The following is a 16,054-nucleotide window of genomic DNA, read 5'->3' on the forward strand; positions in this document are numbered from 1 at the left end:
GCTAAGCCTTTTCATGCACGGCTTTGTGCGTCTGCACTGTGCTCATGCTGCACATCACTGCCCGCCACGGTGCCGAGCAGAAACCTCGGATCTGGTGGGTTTACACTGATGCAAACACAGCAGTTGTAATGGAGAGGAGAATCAGACTGAACCGCACTTGGTGATAGCAGAGGTATGGTCAGACCACTCTGCTTGTGCATCCAAACAACCCTGAATACAGAATTAGTTTAGATCCACTATCACATAAGCTGTCCTTTCCATGGTGAGCCAAACATAAAGCCTGAGTCTTTCACGTCAAAAACGAACCTGGACACTGTCTAAATCCTCCTTCCTGGGGCCAGAGCAATCTGTAAAGGTATGTAAGAACCCAAAGGCTCCCGTAGGAGTCACTGACAGCCATAGCCACTTTAGTCCCACTGATGTTAGGAGTTTCAGTGCTGTAAAAAATGCCATTAAACACCTATACAAGTCTTCCTCCTGAAGACCTTTGAATGTGTAGTCTTGGGATCCCAGACTAGCTCCTCTTGAAGCAGGTGGGAAACTTTCCACGGGCTTTGAAAAGGTGTTTGAGGCATCAGCTCCAGCAGCATGCAAAGTCACCTGGCCATGAAGTGCTACTGCACTGACGTGCACGGTGCTCTGGGGTCCGGACTTGCACAACCCAGCAAGCAGCTCGCCAGAAAAACACTGAATACAGAGGGTTTGCAGGAGGGAGATTAGCTTTTCTAGCCTTTAGTGTCCTCGAGAGTTTATGTTTGCAAATAATTCTTTCCACAAATTAAAACCTTCTGCCTTTGGGGAAAATATTGATTTTTTTTTAACTGTATCAGAGTTTTGGTACAAATCAAGACATGGGAAAAATCTTTAAATATAGCCCTTTACAGAAAGCATACAATTTTCACACTTTTACCATAACAATTCATAAAAGGGAAAGTCAATGCTATTCTAGACAATTTCCCAAGCTCTTTAAAGACTTCACAATACAATTATAGAAGGAATCAAGGCTTTAAAGAAAGCTCAGAAAAGACTTCTTGAGTTCTGCATGATTATATTAGGCACTAGGGCAAAATTTTTGAATGAAAGCCAATAATCTCTGAAGCTGAGGTGACAGAGTGAAGCATTTCCAGAGTTAAGTGTTTCCTTTCGCTGATGTGCAAACATTGCTCAGCAATAGGAAAGAAGGACATTCAGCAACTAAAGCCATAGAAATAAGAGTGGGGAACTACAGGGCTCATTTCTTAGTCTGACCCGGTAAGTCTGAGCAAGTCATTTCACCCCTGTGTGCACCAATGCAGCCCAGCTGCATCCTGAAGGTTAAATAAATGGAGCAGGTTCTTTACAAGCAGAAATTACTCTCAGTGAAACTGTGTCATTTTGTACCAGCTGAGAACTTGGTCCCTACTGCTTGATGATCTTTCTTTGCGTCTTGAGGTGACTCCAAAAGAAAACTCTTCTTTATATGCAGGAGGCTGTGAGATGTGTTATCTTTTAGAAGCTTAGAAAACTGCTATATATTTAACAAAAGAGGCTATTAACAGCTTGTAATGGTGGGGTACATCTAGGAATTTCCTCAGTCCGCAGAGGAGTGCTATTATTATTGCCAGCATAAATGAGAGGTGATGTTCTCACCATGTGGGTTGCAAGAGACGAAACCCAGCTGGTACTTTTGCTAAACACGTTGAGCTCTGGAGCACAAAGCTGCATAGATATTTGATCCATCTAAAGAAAACTTTGGCAACAACAACACTGCCTGTCTTCACTGAAAGAGGAGTTGCATCTTTCTCAAGTTTATGAACAAAGAAACTTAAGTGCTTCTGATTGTCAGTGCACCTGCTCCCCATATGCTTATGTGCTTCTTATTTCTTTCTTTTATGGGTCCCCTGTAGCATCCAGGGGGTGTGGTTGGATTCTTTCTCCATCATTCCATTCATCTCTGGCATTTCTGAATCCCTATGGAGCAAAGAGACCACACATCTGCACTAGACGCTGGGTGTACAGCAAATGCTTGTACACTGAGGTGATGGGGCTGCGTGGGCGGGTGGGTGGAGAGGGGATGTCTTGATCCGAGCAGACGGAGCACCCGTGTGTAGATGAGGCTTTCCTGGTTTTGCAGTCTGCAGAGGGACGTGGGTTGGCTTGGGGTGCAGGGTTGCTTCTGTATTTTAGAGCACTGAGGTGCAAGATATGTGGCTATCTGGGGAAGAATTTAGCAAGCCTTGTAACCCTACCATAGAGCAAAGTTCCCTATTGGTTTTAGTAGTTTTATCTTTTTTGTCATTTTATCACTTTTAATAAAATTGCTTCCACAGCGATTTGGAGCACGCAGTTTAGTTCTTGTTAATATTTTGAAATTTTAAAACTTGAAGGGGCTTTTGATTTGTCCCACACTCATCTCAGTGACGTGCTGAGCCTCCTCCTGAGCCGTACGGTGGAGAGGACGAGCCCTGCGGGCACCCAGCCCCTCCGTGCTGCAGGGAGGGTCAGCACGGCAGCTCACCATCCATCCCACCGTGGCAGCCTTGCCACGAACGTGCAGGCAAATCCTACACATGCCACTGTTTCCCTGGGCTGCCGTTTGCTAAGCTCAGCTCCAGCCGGGTTTCTAGACAGCGCAGAAGGCCCTCACAAAGCCTTCCTGCTTTTATTTGGCACAAGCAGTGACTTCCACTTGATTCAATCACTGCTTAATTTGATCCTCCATTTAATTTTATCAAAACTGTAGTAATCAAATAATTTGTACTAAAAACATTACAACTTCCACTTGTTTATTCCGATCAATTTTAATCCTTTAAGGCACAAGGTTTATTGGCTAATTTGATTATGAGATAACAAAACGCTGTCATTAAATCTACAAGGAAAGGACAGAACACAAAAAAGAAAGTGAAAAAGATCCCAAGGAGTGCTCATAATAAAGAAAAAATACAGTAACATACTGTTATTTAGAAGTCATGCTACGCACAATGAAAGCTAAGAAGCGTCCTGCTGTTCACGAGATGAAAAGATCAATGGCGTGTTTCAGTCGAGACACTTCTGGCAATGAACTGCACAGAAAGGGGAAGACAACATAATTGGATGTGAATGAATTTGCCTTTTCTGAGTGTTGACCCACGTGAATGAATGTATGTCAGCAGTGTTTGAGTTTTCCTTCTGTGCAATAAGCCTTCAAAAGCCAAAGCCAGCAGAGTAAGAGGAGGGAAAAGATTTCCACTGCAGGCTGTTTCTCTATTGCTGTGAGAAATAAAACACAATCTCCTGCTCCACTGGTCCTTCCCATTCCTTGACTGCGCCATATCTCTCCCCTGCAGGTCAACACTTTCATCTCCTTCGTGTTCCCCATGGTCATCATTTCTGTGCTCAACACCATCATCGCCAACCAGCTCATGGTCATGTTCAAGCAGGCTGCCCAGGAAAACCAGGTCTGCACCATCGGCGGGCAGCAGACGATGCTCAGCATGTCCATGGAACCCAGCCGCGTGCAAGCCTTGAAGCACGGCGTGAGGGTGCTACGTAAGTATTGACATATTTTGGCATGGAACTGGCTAGAGGTGTCTTAAGTAAATATGATTTGAAGAGTAATAGGTTGAAATTGGTAAACGCTTTCACCCAAAAACATATTTTAAATGAAAATTAGCTCTTTTGGGAAATCCAGATTGCCCCCAAATGCTTTGACATTTGTCAGAATTGTCCAATTCTTGTCTCAAAGCTCCAAACTTTGGAAAACAAATTTGTTTGTTCTCTTGGCCTCTTTCCTTCTTCATCTATTTCTTGCTGAGTCACCAAGAGTTTTCTAGGGAATTTTACTGTCTATTTTCCACTATTTTCGTTTTCTCCCAGAGTCACTTTTCTGAGTCCTAATATTCCCTTAAAGGACAAACAAAAAAATCATGTCAAGAAAAGAAGCTAAAGAGATATTTGAGTATTATTTAATTAATTGTGCTCAATGGGGGAGAAGCTGATAAATGAACATTTCAAATTTAAGGAAAAAAATATATTTCATGTTCTGTGAAATAGAAACAACTGGACAACATCAGGTTTGCCTGTTTCTTTTTCTATTTCTGGCCAGCTCGAGCCTGAACGCCTCCCTTTCGGCTGGTGCTGGTTTTAGCTCTGATTGTGACCATGGGGACTGATCTAGTTTTAAAACCAAACTTGTTTTGTGGGATTGGGTTTGAGCAGCTCAGCCGGAGTGGACACATAGCACAGGGTATGCAGCCCCACTGGCATTGCCCATGGTAAATTAGATGTGCAAATTCCTCTCAGCTGTTACAAGGAGAGACTTTGGAAACCCGGTGCTGGTGGTTTCCTTCCCCTGCTCCTAAGGTAAAAGCAGGAGCTGCTCTGAAGGTGTTCCCTGCTTCATTAGAGGTGTGTGGAAAATCAGTTTTCCCCTGAAGATACACATGTAGGAGAAAAGAGTTTCTTGCAATCAGTCACAGCTTTAATTCAGATTTCAATTTTCCTCTCTCTGTTAGGAAAAAAAAATGGCCAAATGACTCAGATGATTAAAAAAAAAATACTTTTGATCAATTCAGACTCTTCCTAATGTTTCTCCTCTTCAAAACTCTGATAATAGCAACACTGATTTGATAGCAAAACATTTCTCATGTAATCCCATACACCTGGTGTTTTATAATATCCCAGAAATAACTCCACTGCACACTTGAAAACCTGAAGTGAGACAGTGGCCGGGGCGATTGCTGTGTTGTCTATGGTGAGAGAATTCCCCTATTCCTGTCCTGCACATAACGTGTCCTCAAGTCAAGTGTTCAGCTCTGGGGTAAGGTGACTTCAATTTATTGCCTTTCCCGGGGACCTAATGCCTCATTATAAACTCAGCAGAGTTCCCAAGGGACACGTGTGCACCCTTCTGTGAGTTGCACTTTACCTTCTCCCACCAGATATTGCACCCAATGTTTTCCAGATTCTGACCCAGCTAATTACGATGTATTTAAAAAAAAAAAGACATTTTTTGCCCCACGCCAAATTAGTATGTAGCAGAAATTTTTAGAAAAATGCTCCTTCTTATATGATTTTAACTAAATTTTGCAGCCCTTGGGGAGCTGGTTATCTAAACATATTTCAGTCAAATTCCCAAGCCCTGTTCTGGAAGATACCCTCATCCATATTTCACATGCAGTAAAGGGTTCACGTTTGCACACGCAACGTCTCAGACAACGCTGATAGCTGTGAGCACAAGTGGCTGTTTATGAACTGCTCGGGTGGGTATTCATAACTTCATGGAGAAACTCGACAGAACTTTGATCTCCATGGATGAAGACGGAAAGAGATTCTTTTTTTTTCATTATTATTCCAAACAACCACATTTAGGGTAATCACAAGTAATCCTTTTCTTTTGCCTTTGCTTGTTGTTATGTATTGCTAAAGAACAGACCTGCTCACACACAGAGACTCCCTGAAAAAGCAAAACTAGCACAGCATTTTCATGATTCAGTCAACAGCAACTTAAGCCTTGCATATATTGCTTTATTCCTTTTCTTTTTCTACAAAGCTTTGGTTCAGACAAAGGTTAAATAAAAGATCCTGCACCCACAATTGAGCTGTACTGCAAAATACTGGATGGCTTAATTCAATAAGCTGAGGAAAAGACCAAAGAATCTGGTAGCTTAAACTGACAGATGATAAAGCAAAAGCTCTTCAAAAATAGTACCCCCAAAAAATCTAATAAAGTATGCCGGTACCTGGTTATAAACTGTAAGAGTCCTCGTGCACATTAGATGGTGAGAGTTTGTTAGCAGAAAGCTTTTTGACCAGTGCTTTTCATGGCAAAGCTCTTGGTAAGTGAAGTGCTTTGGCCAAGGCCTCATTTTCAACAAGGAAAGACGTCCCTAGAGAAGGCACCAAGAACCCCCGTGAGATTTTTCCAGCTGTTTTTCACGAGGGATGCATCCCACGGAGTGCGCTACGCCCATGCCATAGGCAAGCCGCCGTGTGCGCCCCAGCTTCAAACACCATGCTGGGAAATGCCTACTGAGAAAAAGGAGAGAAAAACCCAGAAGACATTAAACTCCCCATAATTACCTTGTTGGGCTGCGGTTATTTACTGTCTCTGCACCCCGGTTAACCATCATCCACCCAGGGCTAAGAAGTGAGTCTTGCTTCGGCGCTGAGCCTGCAAGGACGGGGCCATGCAAGTCCTTCGGTTCCCCGCTATCTTTTTCTGTTTCTTTACGCTTCTGCCTACTACCATTAAGTGAGAAGCCGCCTTTTCTCGCTTGCAGTACGACATCTCACACCTCTCTCTCTCCTTTTAGTATTGTATACTCTTTTAACGTCAAAAGGAGAGAGCTCTTTATGAATAATAACAGAGACACCTAAATTTACACCTGCCGTTCCCTGGGCACTGGTCGGTGGTGGTGGAAGAGCATCCCTCACCAACAGGTCCACGTTTCCTCCGAGGCACTGAAAACCAGCCTTTCTTTCTCTGAATAATAAGCTTCATTTTCTTCTTCTCCTCCAGGCAAATTTTTGCTTTTGTTATGTACTGCAAAAGCTGAGAAAAGTTAGCAAAAGCGAGGGCTTCAGTCTGGAGCCTGAAATGGTGTAAAAGTGGGTCAGACGTGGCACCGTGGGGCCCCGTGGGCAGCGATGCTCAGCTATTACGTGCACCTCCGCGGTGCCACCCCGGCAGCAGGACTGAGCTCCCTTCCCTGCTGGGAAGGCAACGAGTGAGTGGCCGCTTACTCCTTTTCTGGACTGAGGAAGATCCAGCAAATAACAAATCCACCGTCAGCTTTGTCTGTGATTCACCACATCACGCAGAAAGGCTTTTTTTATCTAGCAAGCGTGAGTGAAATCCTGCTTCATTTCATTTTTCAGGTGCCCTTGATTACTGGAGGTGCTTGATTCACATTTACTTTTGTCACCTGTTCCTCACAACTTTTTTTTTTTTTTTTTTAAAATAAGCCAGGCCTCTGAGCTGTTTGAAAAGTAGCAAAAAATAAACAAGGACGCACATGATTTAGCCTGGGATCCGTAGAAGCCAAAACCATGTACACAGTTTAGGCTAGTTTGTGGAAGAGGATGGAAAAAGAAAAATGACACTTGTCCAGACTAATAAAACTGTTGGCACAAAATCAGAGCTTCATGGGTGTCAAAGTATTTTCCATTTCCAAAAGTGAACTTTGGCCTGAAGTACAGAGAGCTTGATTTTGTTTTAAGAGTGAAATGTTTCAGAACTTGCAAAACTAGTGCTCAGAAAAGAAATTTTTGCAGTTCCCGGTGCGCAGAGCTGTTGGATGAGATCAGAGCAGGAACCACCTTTCCTCCTTCCTCCTGATCCACTGAGATTATGTATTTATTTACATTGCAGTAGGAGCTAAATGAGGTCAGGCTAACAGCTTCATTCAAAACATCCACAACATCATTTTCTTCCTCTTTGGTAGCATTTATGTATTTTCTTGGCTCTGTCTGACTTTGGTCATGTATAAAATAATTAGGGAGATCAGGATCAAGGAACATGTCAGCCCTACTGCCTGGGAACCAGTTCGTTAATTCATTAAGTATGTGGTTTCTGATTGTAACTCTCCTGCTGTCAGTGTTCACCAGGTGTGAGGATCCCAATTCAGAGAGCTCGAGGCGCTGGCAGCTTCCCAGATCTTTTGTGAGGATAACAGGGCAATGTCTGCACCAGTGCTACCGCTAAAAATACCTCCCGCCAAGAGATTTCATCCCCTCCTTCATCCATCCAATATTCCTTCCATTTCTTCAATTATAAACCACCTCCATTTTTTGTTATTATTCCTTGGCTATATTGTAATGCTGGGAAGCTGAGTCTCTTGGGCGCTGTGTGATGCTTCACGGAAGGGTGAATATTCTCTGATTGCATAGCCTGATATGCCAATCATTTGATAACATCCTAAATAAATCTTAAACACACACATACACACATGCACCCTTCAGAATAAGCAGCCTTCAGCAGGTAAAACCTCATGTACACTGCCCAGACCATTGCATACTGTATCCAGCCATAGAGAGGCAATATAAATCTTCCCCATCTCAGTCTCACATTTCCAAACAGCAGCTCAAAAATGAGGGCATATTTGAGTTTGGCCCAGGCGGAAAGCACTGTTTGGCCAAAATGTCTTCTCGAAAGGGGACAGTTTTGTGACATGGACCAATTATCCCCATCAGTACACCAGCCTGCAGCCCGTTCTCCTCCGAGCAGCCCTCAACACCTCCCCGATTGCCTGTCAGATGGGTTCCCGCTGCGGATGGAAGGAAGGAGTTATTGAACGGCACAGCTGAGCTCTGATAGCAATGTTGAGACAAACGGATGGAGATCAAGGGGAGGCTTTGCATGTCCCTGGGTGGGCGTTGGCTAAGCCTATTAAAATGTGATCAGTTCCAGGTAGCATTTGCTCCGTTACAGAAGCTGCTTAGTGAAAGCAATTATAAAGCACTTAGAGAGGTTTAAGCAATTAAAAGAATATTCTTCAGTCTCCCACAGCTGGCTGGGTGATGCCTCAAAGACGCTTTTTAGGAGATGAAGTCAAACCATATTTTTATTGCATGTCTACGAATTTTTAAATTATGATTTTGGGGTCTCTGCATTTCTTCAAGTAATACTAGACAAAGGGCAAGTATTAATGAAATATCCATGTGGCCTGCATTTCATTAATTTGTGCATTAATAATTCCCCTTCTGAATAAATGTTTTGAAGAGTTCATTCATTTCTCCTCACCGATGTCCCAAGTTTGAGCTATCCGTTTCAGGAGGAGAATATTGCTATGAGACTTAATGTAACCATCCCACAAACAGGAATAACAAATAGCAAATACTTTGCAGCCTCAATACACAGAAGAGCACCAGTCTGAAAATCTGCTCCTTAAACAGTTGTATTTCATAATTCCTATATTCTAAGGAAATCAGATTAGTCCATGAATCATTTCTTTTGAAAAGGACCTGAATTCATGGCAGTTTGTATCCCTAATAAAAAGCCTGAGCAACTCCAAGTGGAGTTCAGCAAAACCCCTGTGACATTAAGCATGAGTGGAAGCTGAGTTTAACAGCTGAAGTGTCACACAGAAATTCAAGAGGATAAATTAGCTATATAACAGTTGTATATATTTCCCAGAGATGTTTGTAGGCGTAGATTTACTTTACAGCCTGCCAAGTGACATAAAGAGAGCAGTATCGGAGCGCTCTATAAACACCTTCTGAGGAGCAGAAAGGGACCACGGCTGCTCCTCTCGGGACAGGGAGCCTTTTTTCCCCTCTCCCGAGACGCGTCCCTTCGCTGGCACTGCAGCTCAGGCTGGCGAGGCATTTCTACTGGGATTCAGGCTCTCGTGGCTGCATCTCTGAAGACAACCCTAGGGCTGGTCAAGCCCAGCAAGCAGATTTTCCAGGTGTTAAACCCTGTCCATATCGGTGTTTAAAAAGCTAACTGATGTGTGTTTAAACATAAAGTCTGGCCAGGGCCTTAGTCGCTGCAGAAGCCTGCAGTAAATACAGCCCCAGGGTCCCCCTGGAGAGAAGGAACCATTCTGGGAGGAACAAAGGACACATGAAACTCAAACCTGGAGGGGAAAGAAGGAAGGGGCTGCAGAGGATGCCGGTTCGGGTTATACCTGATCGTACCAAATAGAAAGACCCTTGAACCTGGTGTGGAGAAGACAGGAGCCCTTATCTGTCCTTCAAAGGGGAAATTTTCTTTCTTCTTCCTTCTCCTCCAAACACCCAGACATCCCCAGGGGGAATGGCATGAATGAAGTTTAAATGGAATCAAGCAACTTCTTCTTTAATTTCCAAAAAAACCCAGTTACCTTAGAAGGAAACTGGGGAAGAGACCCCAGTTTGCACTGGGTCAGCAGTGCTGCTTGTTGAAGCCTGTTCTTGGGCTAGCTTTAGGGCTTTTCCAACCTAAATGATTCTATCATTCTATGTTTCATTTTCTGCCTTGCCCCTTATGGATGAAACTGGTGCCAGTGGACGATTTAATCACCAGCGTGAGCAGGGGCAGGAATTCACATCCATTTACAAATCTGTCAGCTGAAGCCATTGAAAATCAGGACTGGAGAATATAGTCTGAGTAAAATATGTTGGTTTTGCATGCCAAAAAGTTTTTCTATTCACTCTGCTGTCTTGCCACCATTAACAAAGAAGTATTTAGGGGAGCATGGCTCCTTTCAAGCAAGATAGCATCTACTCCATAATCCAAAAAGACACAAAAAGAGACAATCCTCCCCAAGTAGGAAAAAAAGAAGGAAAATTATACAGAAAGATAAACAGCAGATCTCTGGCTGCTGGGAATGGAAATTAAGGAGTCAAATCTAATGTTTACACTGCTCAGTAACATGTGCAAGAGCACAGGGGATTGTATCCAGCAAATGCTGTGTGTTTTCAGTGGTGCCTAAAGGAGCTGAGGGCTCCCCAGGCCCATTGCTATTCCCAGTTTCTCCTTCTTTGCTCTCCTGAGTACTACTGGTGCATACTGGTGGTCCCCAATCTCCGTTGGTTGTTATCGACTTTTATGGAAATCCTTTCTTCTGCAGCCTTGTGACCCAAATACCAGCATAAGCAGTTTTAATTTTACTAGGCTCATACCCACCCTTGCAGCTGCCATAATCCCTAGTTTGGAGCCCACTGGTATAAATATTGCCTACGACCTGTCAGGTAGTGCATCATGTTAATATAAACAGCGTCTCGAGGTTTAGCTAGGCAGTGCCAGCTACATCTACACTTGGCCCAGCTTTTACCATCTCTCATATCAAACGGCACGGTGACACTTGCTCCCCTTTGTGAGAGATTCTCTTGTAATGGCATCGACTAAATAAGTATATAAAACCCAGGAGCTTTGAATACACAAGGACTCTTTCTCCAGAAATCAGCATTAATGCAAATCCCTGACATGAGCCCCATAACACTGTCATATACGTTATTCTGTACCAGCTGGAGCTTGCATTCCTTGGGCAGCGTTGGAGACACACGGCCACTGAGCTGAAATGCAGAAAAGGCTGAGAGGTGTTGTTCAGATGGGTCAGTACATACCCAAACAGCTCCTGCCTTTGCTCAAAAATTAAACACGCTGTTGCCCAGCTGTATGCGTTTCAGCTCTCCTTGAAATGCAGAGAAAAAGAAATAAATTGGCCAAAATAATCTGGACAAAACTGTCAAGGAAGGATGGATCTGAGCATCTCTGGAGGCCTTAGCAACAGTGGAGGTGGTTAAAAGAGGAAGCAGCATCTCTTTTCTCCCTCTCCTGGAGAGAAAGGAGGACAGGACGGAGGGAGAGGGATACCCTCGCCGAGGGCCACGCCAGAGCCGCAGGGCTGTGACTCAGCACAACCTCAGAGGGGATGGAAGAGCTAAAACGAGGAGGAAAACACCATGCAAGTGCTTTGCACTGCGGCAGATCCCTGGGGTCCCGCGTGAGTTGGCAGTGGCACATTACCCACCGCTGTCCTGGTGCTCTGAGTCACGCCAAGCCTCAGATGGCCACAGAAGAGGGACAGGGGCTGAAAATCCCTCCCGAGCGTGGCTTCCACGCTCAGCCAGGCTGGCCGCCAAGCACCCGCCAGGGACTTTTTACATGTGATGTATTGCTCCATGCTCACGCTAACCCAACGTGAGTTTTTCAAGATGTTGGCCTTGGAGAAGGGCTGTCTCCCAGCCTCAGCCACAGGATACACACAAGGTAAAATATAATACTCAGTGCGATCTAATATAATTTAACTTCTAGGATTGCTTCCACATCTAGTTTAGTCTGAAAATCAAGACTGGCACAGTTTAAATCTTCTTTTGCACAATGAAAAAGATGTCACTCCAAATTTATGTTTCCCTCTGCAGGACTTCCTGCGCGATAAACAAACAAGGGCTCGTCTCTCTGCTGCTTCACCTTGCTCTCTCCCCTTCTTCCTTGGCATTCAAACAGACAGAGAATAGAGCCATTATAAGACAAAATAGAAAGCCACAGGATGCAATAATTCAGGTTTTAATACACTTTTCAATTGGGAGTTTGATTTAGAAGGGAAAGGAAGATGCAGCTCGGTGGAAGGATCATTCCCCAGCATCCCCAGCACACCAGGGTTGGCTTGCTTGGGTGTCCTCTCTGCTCCCCCGCCCTGGGCTTGCAGGTTTGGCACCTCATTTGCTCAAATGTGGGAAATATCAGAATTTCATGGAGCAGCCCTGCTCTTATTAAAACCACATTGAATTAATTAGAAGTGAGGGATGGGTCTGGTTTATTTTTAGTCAAAAAAATAGAGGCAGGAAAACTCCAGCCTTACTAATACCATTCTGGATAGTCACCCCCACCACACATTGGGTCGAATCCTTCCTCAAGCAGTGCTTGGCTCTACCAGGCTGACCTGCTCCATCTTACTCCACCAAAGAAACCCCTGTGTGAAGCCTCAAGATGATGGAGAACAGGAGCCAGTAACAATAATAAAAAATCATTTTGGCAGCCACTTTGCCCATCATTTGTTTTACAGCTTATCTGTTTTGATAAGCATGTGCCCGGGGAGGCACAAGACAGCAGCAAAAGGCACCAGGTATCAGGCAGAAAAGGGCACTTTCACGCTGCGTTAGATGAAAGTTAACACGTTCCCGCGTTTCAAATTCACCCCTGGGGAGGGGACCCAACAGGGCAGGATTGCCACCCTAAATCTGCTTGATCCCTTGTATGATAAAATTGAAACATACGGATTAAGGGTGACAAATACAGGTCAGGGTCTCCTAATCTGCGTGGCAGAGGCTGGCGGCACAGAACCGCACAGCGTGCTACCCAGCTGGGATTTCAAAATCAGACCATAAGTGTCTCCAATGCACTTAGCTATGCGTTTAATAGAGTTTTAATTGCAGAGTGATTGCATGTGATATTACAGAATTACCACAGATTACTTAGAATTGACTATTCATTTGCTGAGGTTAAGCAGATATTTCTCTCAATATGTGTTTTTGCTACTATAGATCCCTGCCTCCATATTATTTGGCACAGCATTGTCTGAGCAACAGAAGCAGAGATGCTTTACCAGGAGAAAACCACTTTCATTTAACACGCTGGTAAATTTAACAGGCAGGTGTTTGAGACTCTTAAAATTGGCTGTAGAAAGAAGCCAGATCCTGCCGTTCTTAAAGAGCTGCACGCAGGGGTAAGCAGCTGGGAAGTGCCTGTGCATGCAAGTTTCTGCAAAAATTATGATGTGCACAAATGAACTTGTGTTGGGAGCCATTTGGGAAGCTGCTTTCACAGCCTGAAAATCCAGCTAATCCTGTACAGGCACTGGGAAAGCAGATGGACTGGGGCTGTGATGTTGGCTCGTTCCCGTTAGCCTGAGGCTGATGGATGGAGGCGGAGAGGCTGGGGAGTATCGCTTCTCCTGTGGCCCCTGGGAGGGATCTCCTGGGGAGTCATGGGGGGACTGCTCCATGTAGGGCAAACCAAAGGTCTGTCCGACAGAGAAATTAATTTCTGGAGGTGGGCAAAAGCAGGTGCCCAGAAATGTGAAAGAGCAAGGCAGGCACCCAGCGCTCCCTCCGAGCTGCCTGGCGGACCTCCCCGCTTCTCCTGTGCCACGTGTCACTTCTGGGCTGTCCCCAGCAAAGTCCCAGCACAGCTCCTCAGGGCAGGATCAGACGTAGGTCAAATTCCTTCACCTGATGGCGTCAGAAGAGCTGCAGGCCATCTAGTGATGATTTACATCTGCGATCACGATGACCATATAGCAGCGAAAAACATTCACATTGAAATAATGAATTCACTTGGACAAGAGAATAAAAACAGACCGTCTAGCCTTCTTTCCAAAACACGTCCCTTCAGCTGCCTAAAACTTCATTGAAGAAATGGCTTTTGAAGCATTCCTGGAAGATGCTCTCATACATCATGCAGGCTGATGCTAAAAGAATATAACCATATCTCCATTGTTAGTTATGTGTTTAATAAAAGAGATAGCACGTGAAGTTGAAGTAAGGCTGTGAGTACGGAGCTGGACACCAGGAATTATTTAATTTCTGTACAAATTAGGCAGTGACTCTGCTAGTGATGAAACCCACAAAAATAGGGCACAGACTATTCCCTTCCCACTGTGTTACTGAAGCCTCCCCTGTGCCTCTTGGCTGAGTAACGGTCATGGGGAGATGCGACCACAGCCCGACTTGCTCCTCCTGGACCGTGTTTTTCAAGGGAAACACATCTTCTGCATATCTCCTCTATGAGCTATGGCATAGTCCCTGTGGGATGACGGCGTCTGGGTTTGGGACATATCCACATAAATATTTTCAATCCCAAGGCAGAAGGAGAAGCAGCCTTTGCCTCTGCATGCCAAATCCGCATTGCACTGGTGGTGCGTTGCTCCGTAAGAGAGCTTTGCTGCTTCCTAGCCCTTTACAGGTCACATAAAGGACAAGAATGATGTGGCCCTTATTCTCTGCGGAGCAAATCTGGGATAAAAAATTAACATAATTATTTTATTTAGCCTGGATTTTCTTCTTGTCCTTTATTGTGTTATGTTTTAACTGAGATTTCTTTATTTCCTGCTAGGATTCTGCCAGAATCCTGTCATTTCGTACGGAGGTTGAAATGCATATTACAAAAGGAAACAAATCTTTCCCTTGATTGCCTGATACATCTACTCATTAATCTAGATTGACAAACACACTCTACCAACAGCACTTTTAACCTTAAGAGTTGTTGCATTTTATTTTTCATTGTTTGATGTCCCTGGGCAGGAATTTGGAAAGGAAAAAACCATATTGTCTTTCTCTGCTTACCCTTTAATTAATCATTTTTATTATGGCAATGACCAGACCCAAACATCTTGTAATCACTGTCTCAGGTATTGGACAAACGTAGAACAAACGAACGAGCCCTGCCACCAGAAAGCAGCTCCTGAGGCTGTTTAATGATCCCCGGCACCGTGGGGACTGCGGCCAGTGGCTCCGCGTAATAAACTAATGGGATTATAGTGTCCCTGGCTCCCTGTCTACCTGGATGAAAAACATACACTAACTGTCTCTGCGAGTACTTTGGACAAAATACCCAGTGCCACAAGGGCATGAAACACAAGGACAGATGCAAATACAGTTTCATTTAAGCCAGTGTCTGAAGTAGGCATCAGCAGTCCATTATTTGTTTTGTACCTTCTTTTGTTCATAATGTCACTGCCGCCGTGCTTATTGCTGTTTTCTGTTATTTCTGTTACGCTTGTTTTTACAGACATTTGCAGGCTGGTTGTCCCTCAGGGTTATTAATTCTTTGCCCAACGGCAACAGAAGAACAAAGTGGGGCTTTAAGAAAACAGTTTACAGCGATAAACACCACACAGACAGGTCCCTTTTTCACCCCGATGAAGAATTGCTCATGAAAAGTAATGGGCTTTTTTTCATACCTTGCAGGTGCTGTGGTGATTGCCTTCGTGGTCTGCTGGCTCCCTTATCACATACGGCGTCTCATGTTTTGCTATGTCCCCTCCAGTCACTGGACAGAGTGAGTCTCGACTCGGGGGACGAGCTCCCCCCATGCCAGGACGGGGTGCGGGGTCAGGCTGGAGCTGGGGCTGCCGGGGCACCAGCGGGCTTGGGGACGGAGGTGGGGATCTGGGAGCAAAGGCGTTCACCATGCAAGGGGTTAAAGCCTCAACCTCCTAATTGTTTTGTTTTTTTCTTTTGGATTTCTTACCGTGATTGCCAGCCAAATTAAGAGTCGTAGTTTTATCATCAAAATCCCCCAGGTGTGGGTGAAGGAATCATCAGCCCCTCCTGCTTCTGTGGCTGCGGCCACAGACTTGCCCCCACGAACAGCGGTGATGGATATTCACCTCTGACAGTCCTTGATGCAATAACATTTGGACAGGGGGGTTTTATACATCCGAAGTGGATTGCTGTCTCCATGGCGGAGATATCGATCACCGGCCCTAAGACAGAGCAGCTCCTGTCAACACACAATTTAGCTCCACGATGCCACATTTCCTTAGTGATAGGAGAGATTACACAGGTGGGCAAATAACTGTGCTGCGTACTGAGTCTGGGGCAGGTTCTTTACTGGGTTTTGCAGGCAGTGGATCAAAATTAAATACTAGTAGTTGCCACTGATTAG

At 44.7% G+C, this 16,054-nt stretch overlaps 1 protein-coding gene across 1 annotated transcript in view; it reads left to right on the top strand.

Annotated features, from left to right (window-relative positions):
* Nucleotides 1-16,054, top strand: part of NTSR1 (neurotensin receptor 1) — a 63,905-nt gene that overhangs the window by 41,304 nt on the left and 6,547 nt on the right. Inside the window, exons 2-3 of the mRNA XM_009461592.2 lie at nt 3,306-3,507; nt 15,355-15,445. Of these exons, the coding sequence (XP_009459867.2) occupies nt 3,306-3,507; nt 15,355-15,445 (293 nt within the window). The remainder of the gene's footprint in view (nt 1-3,305; nt 3,508-15,354; nt 15,446-16,054) is intronic.

This window comes from Nipponia nippon, unplaced genomic scaffold, assembly GCF_047370975.1.
Source record: "Nipponia nippon isolate SJK-2023a ecotype South Korea unplaced genomic scaffold, ASM4737097v1 scaffold_13, whole genome shotgun sequence".
Taxonomy (NCBI): Eukaryota; Metazoa; Chordata; class Aves; order Pelecaniformes; family Threskiornithidae; genus Nipponia; species Nipponia nippon.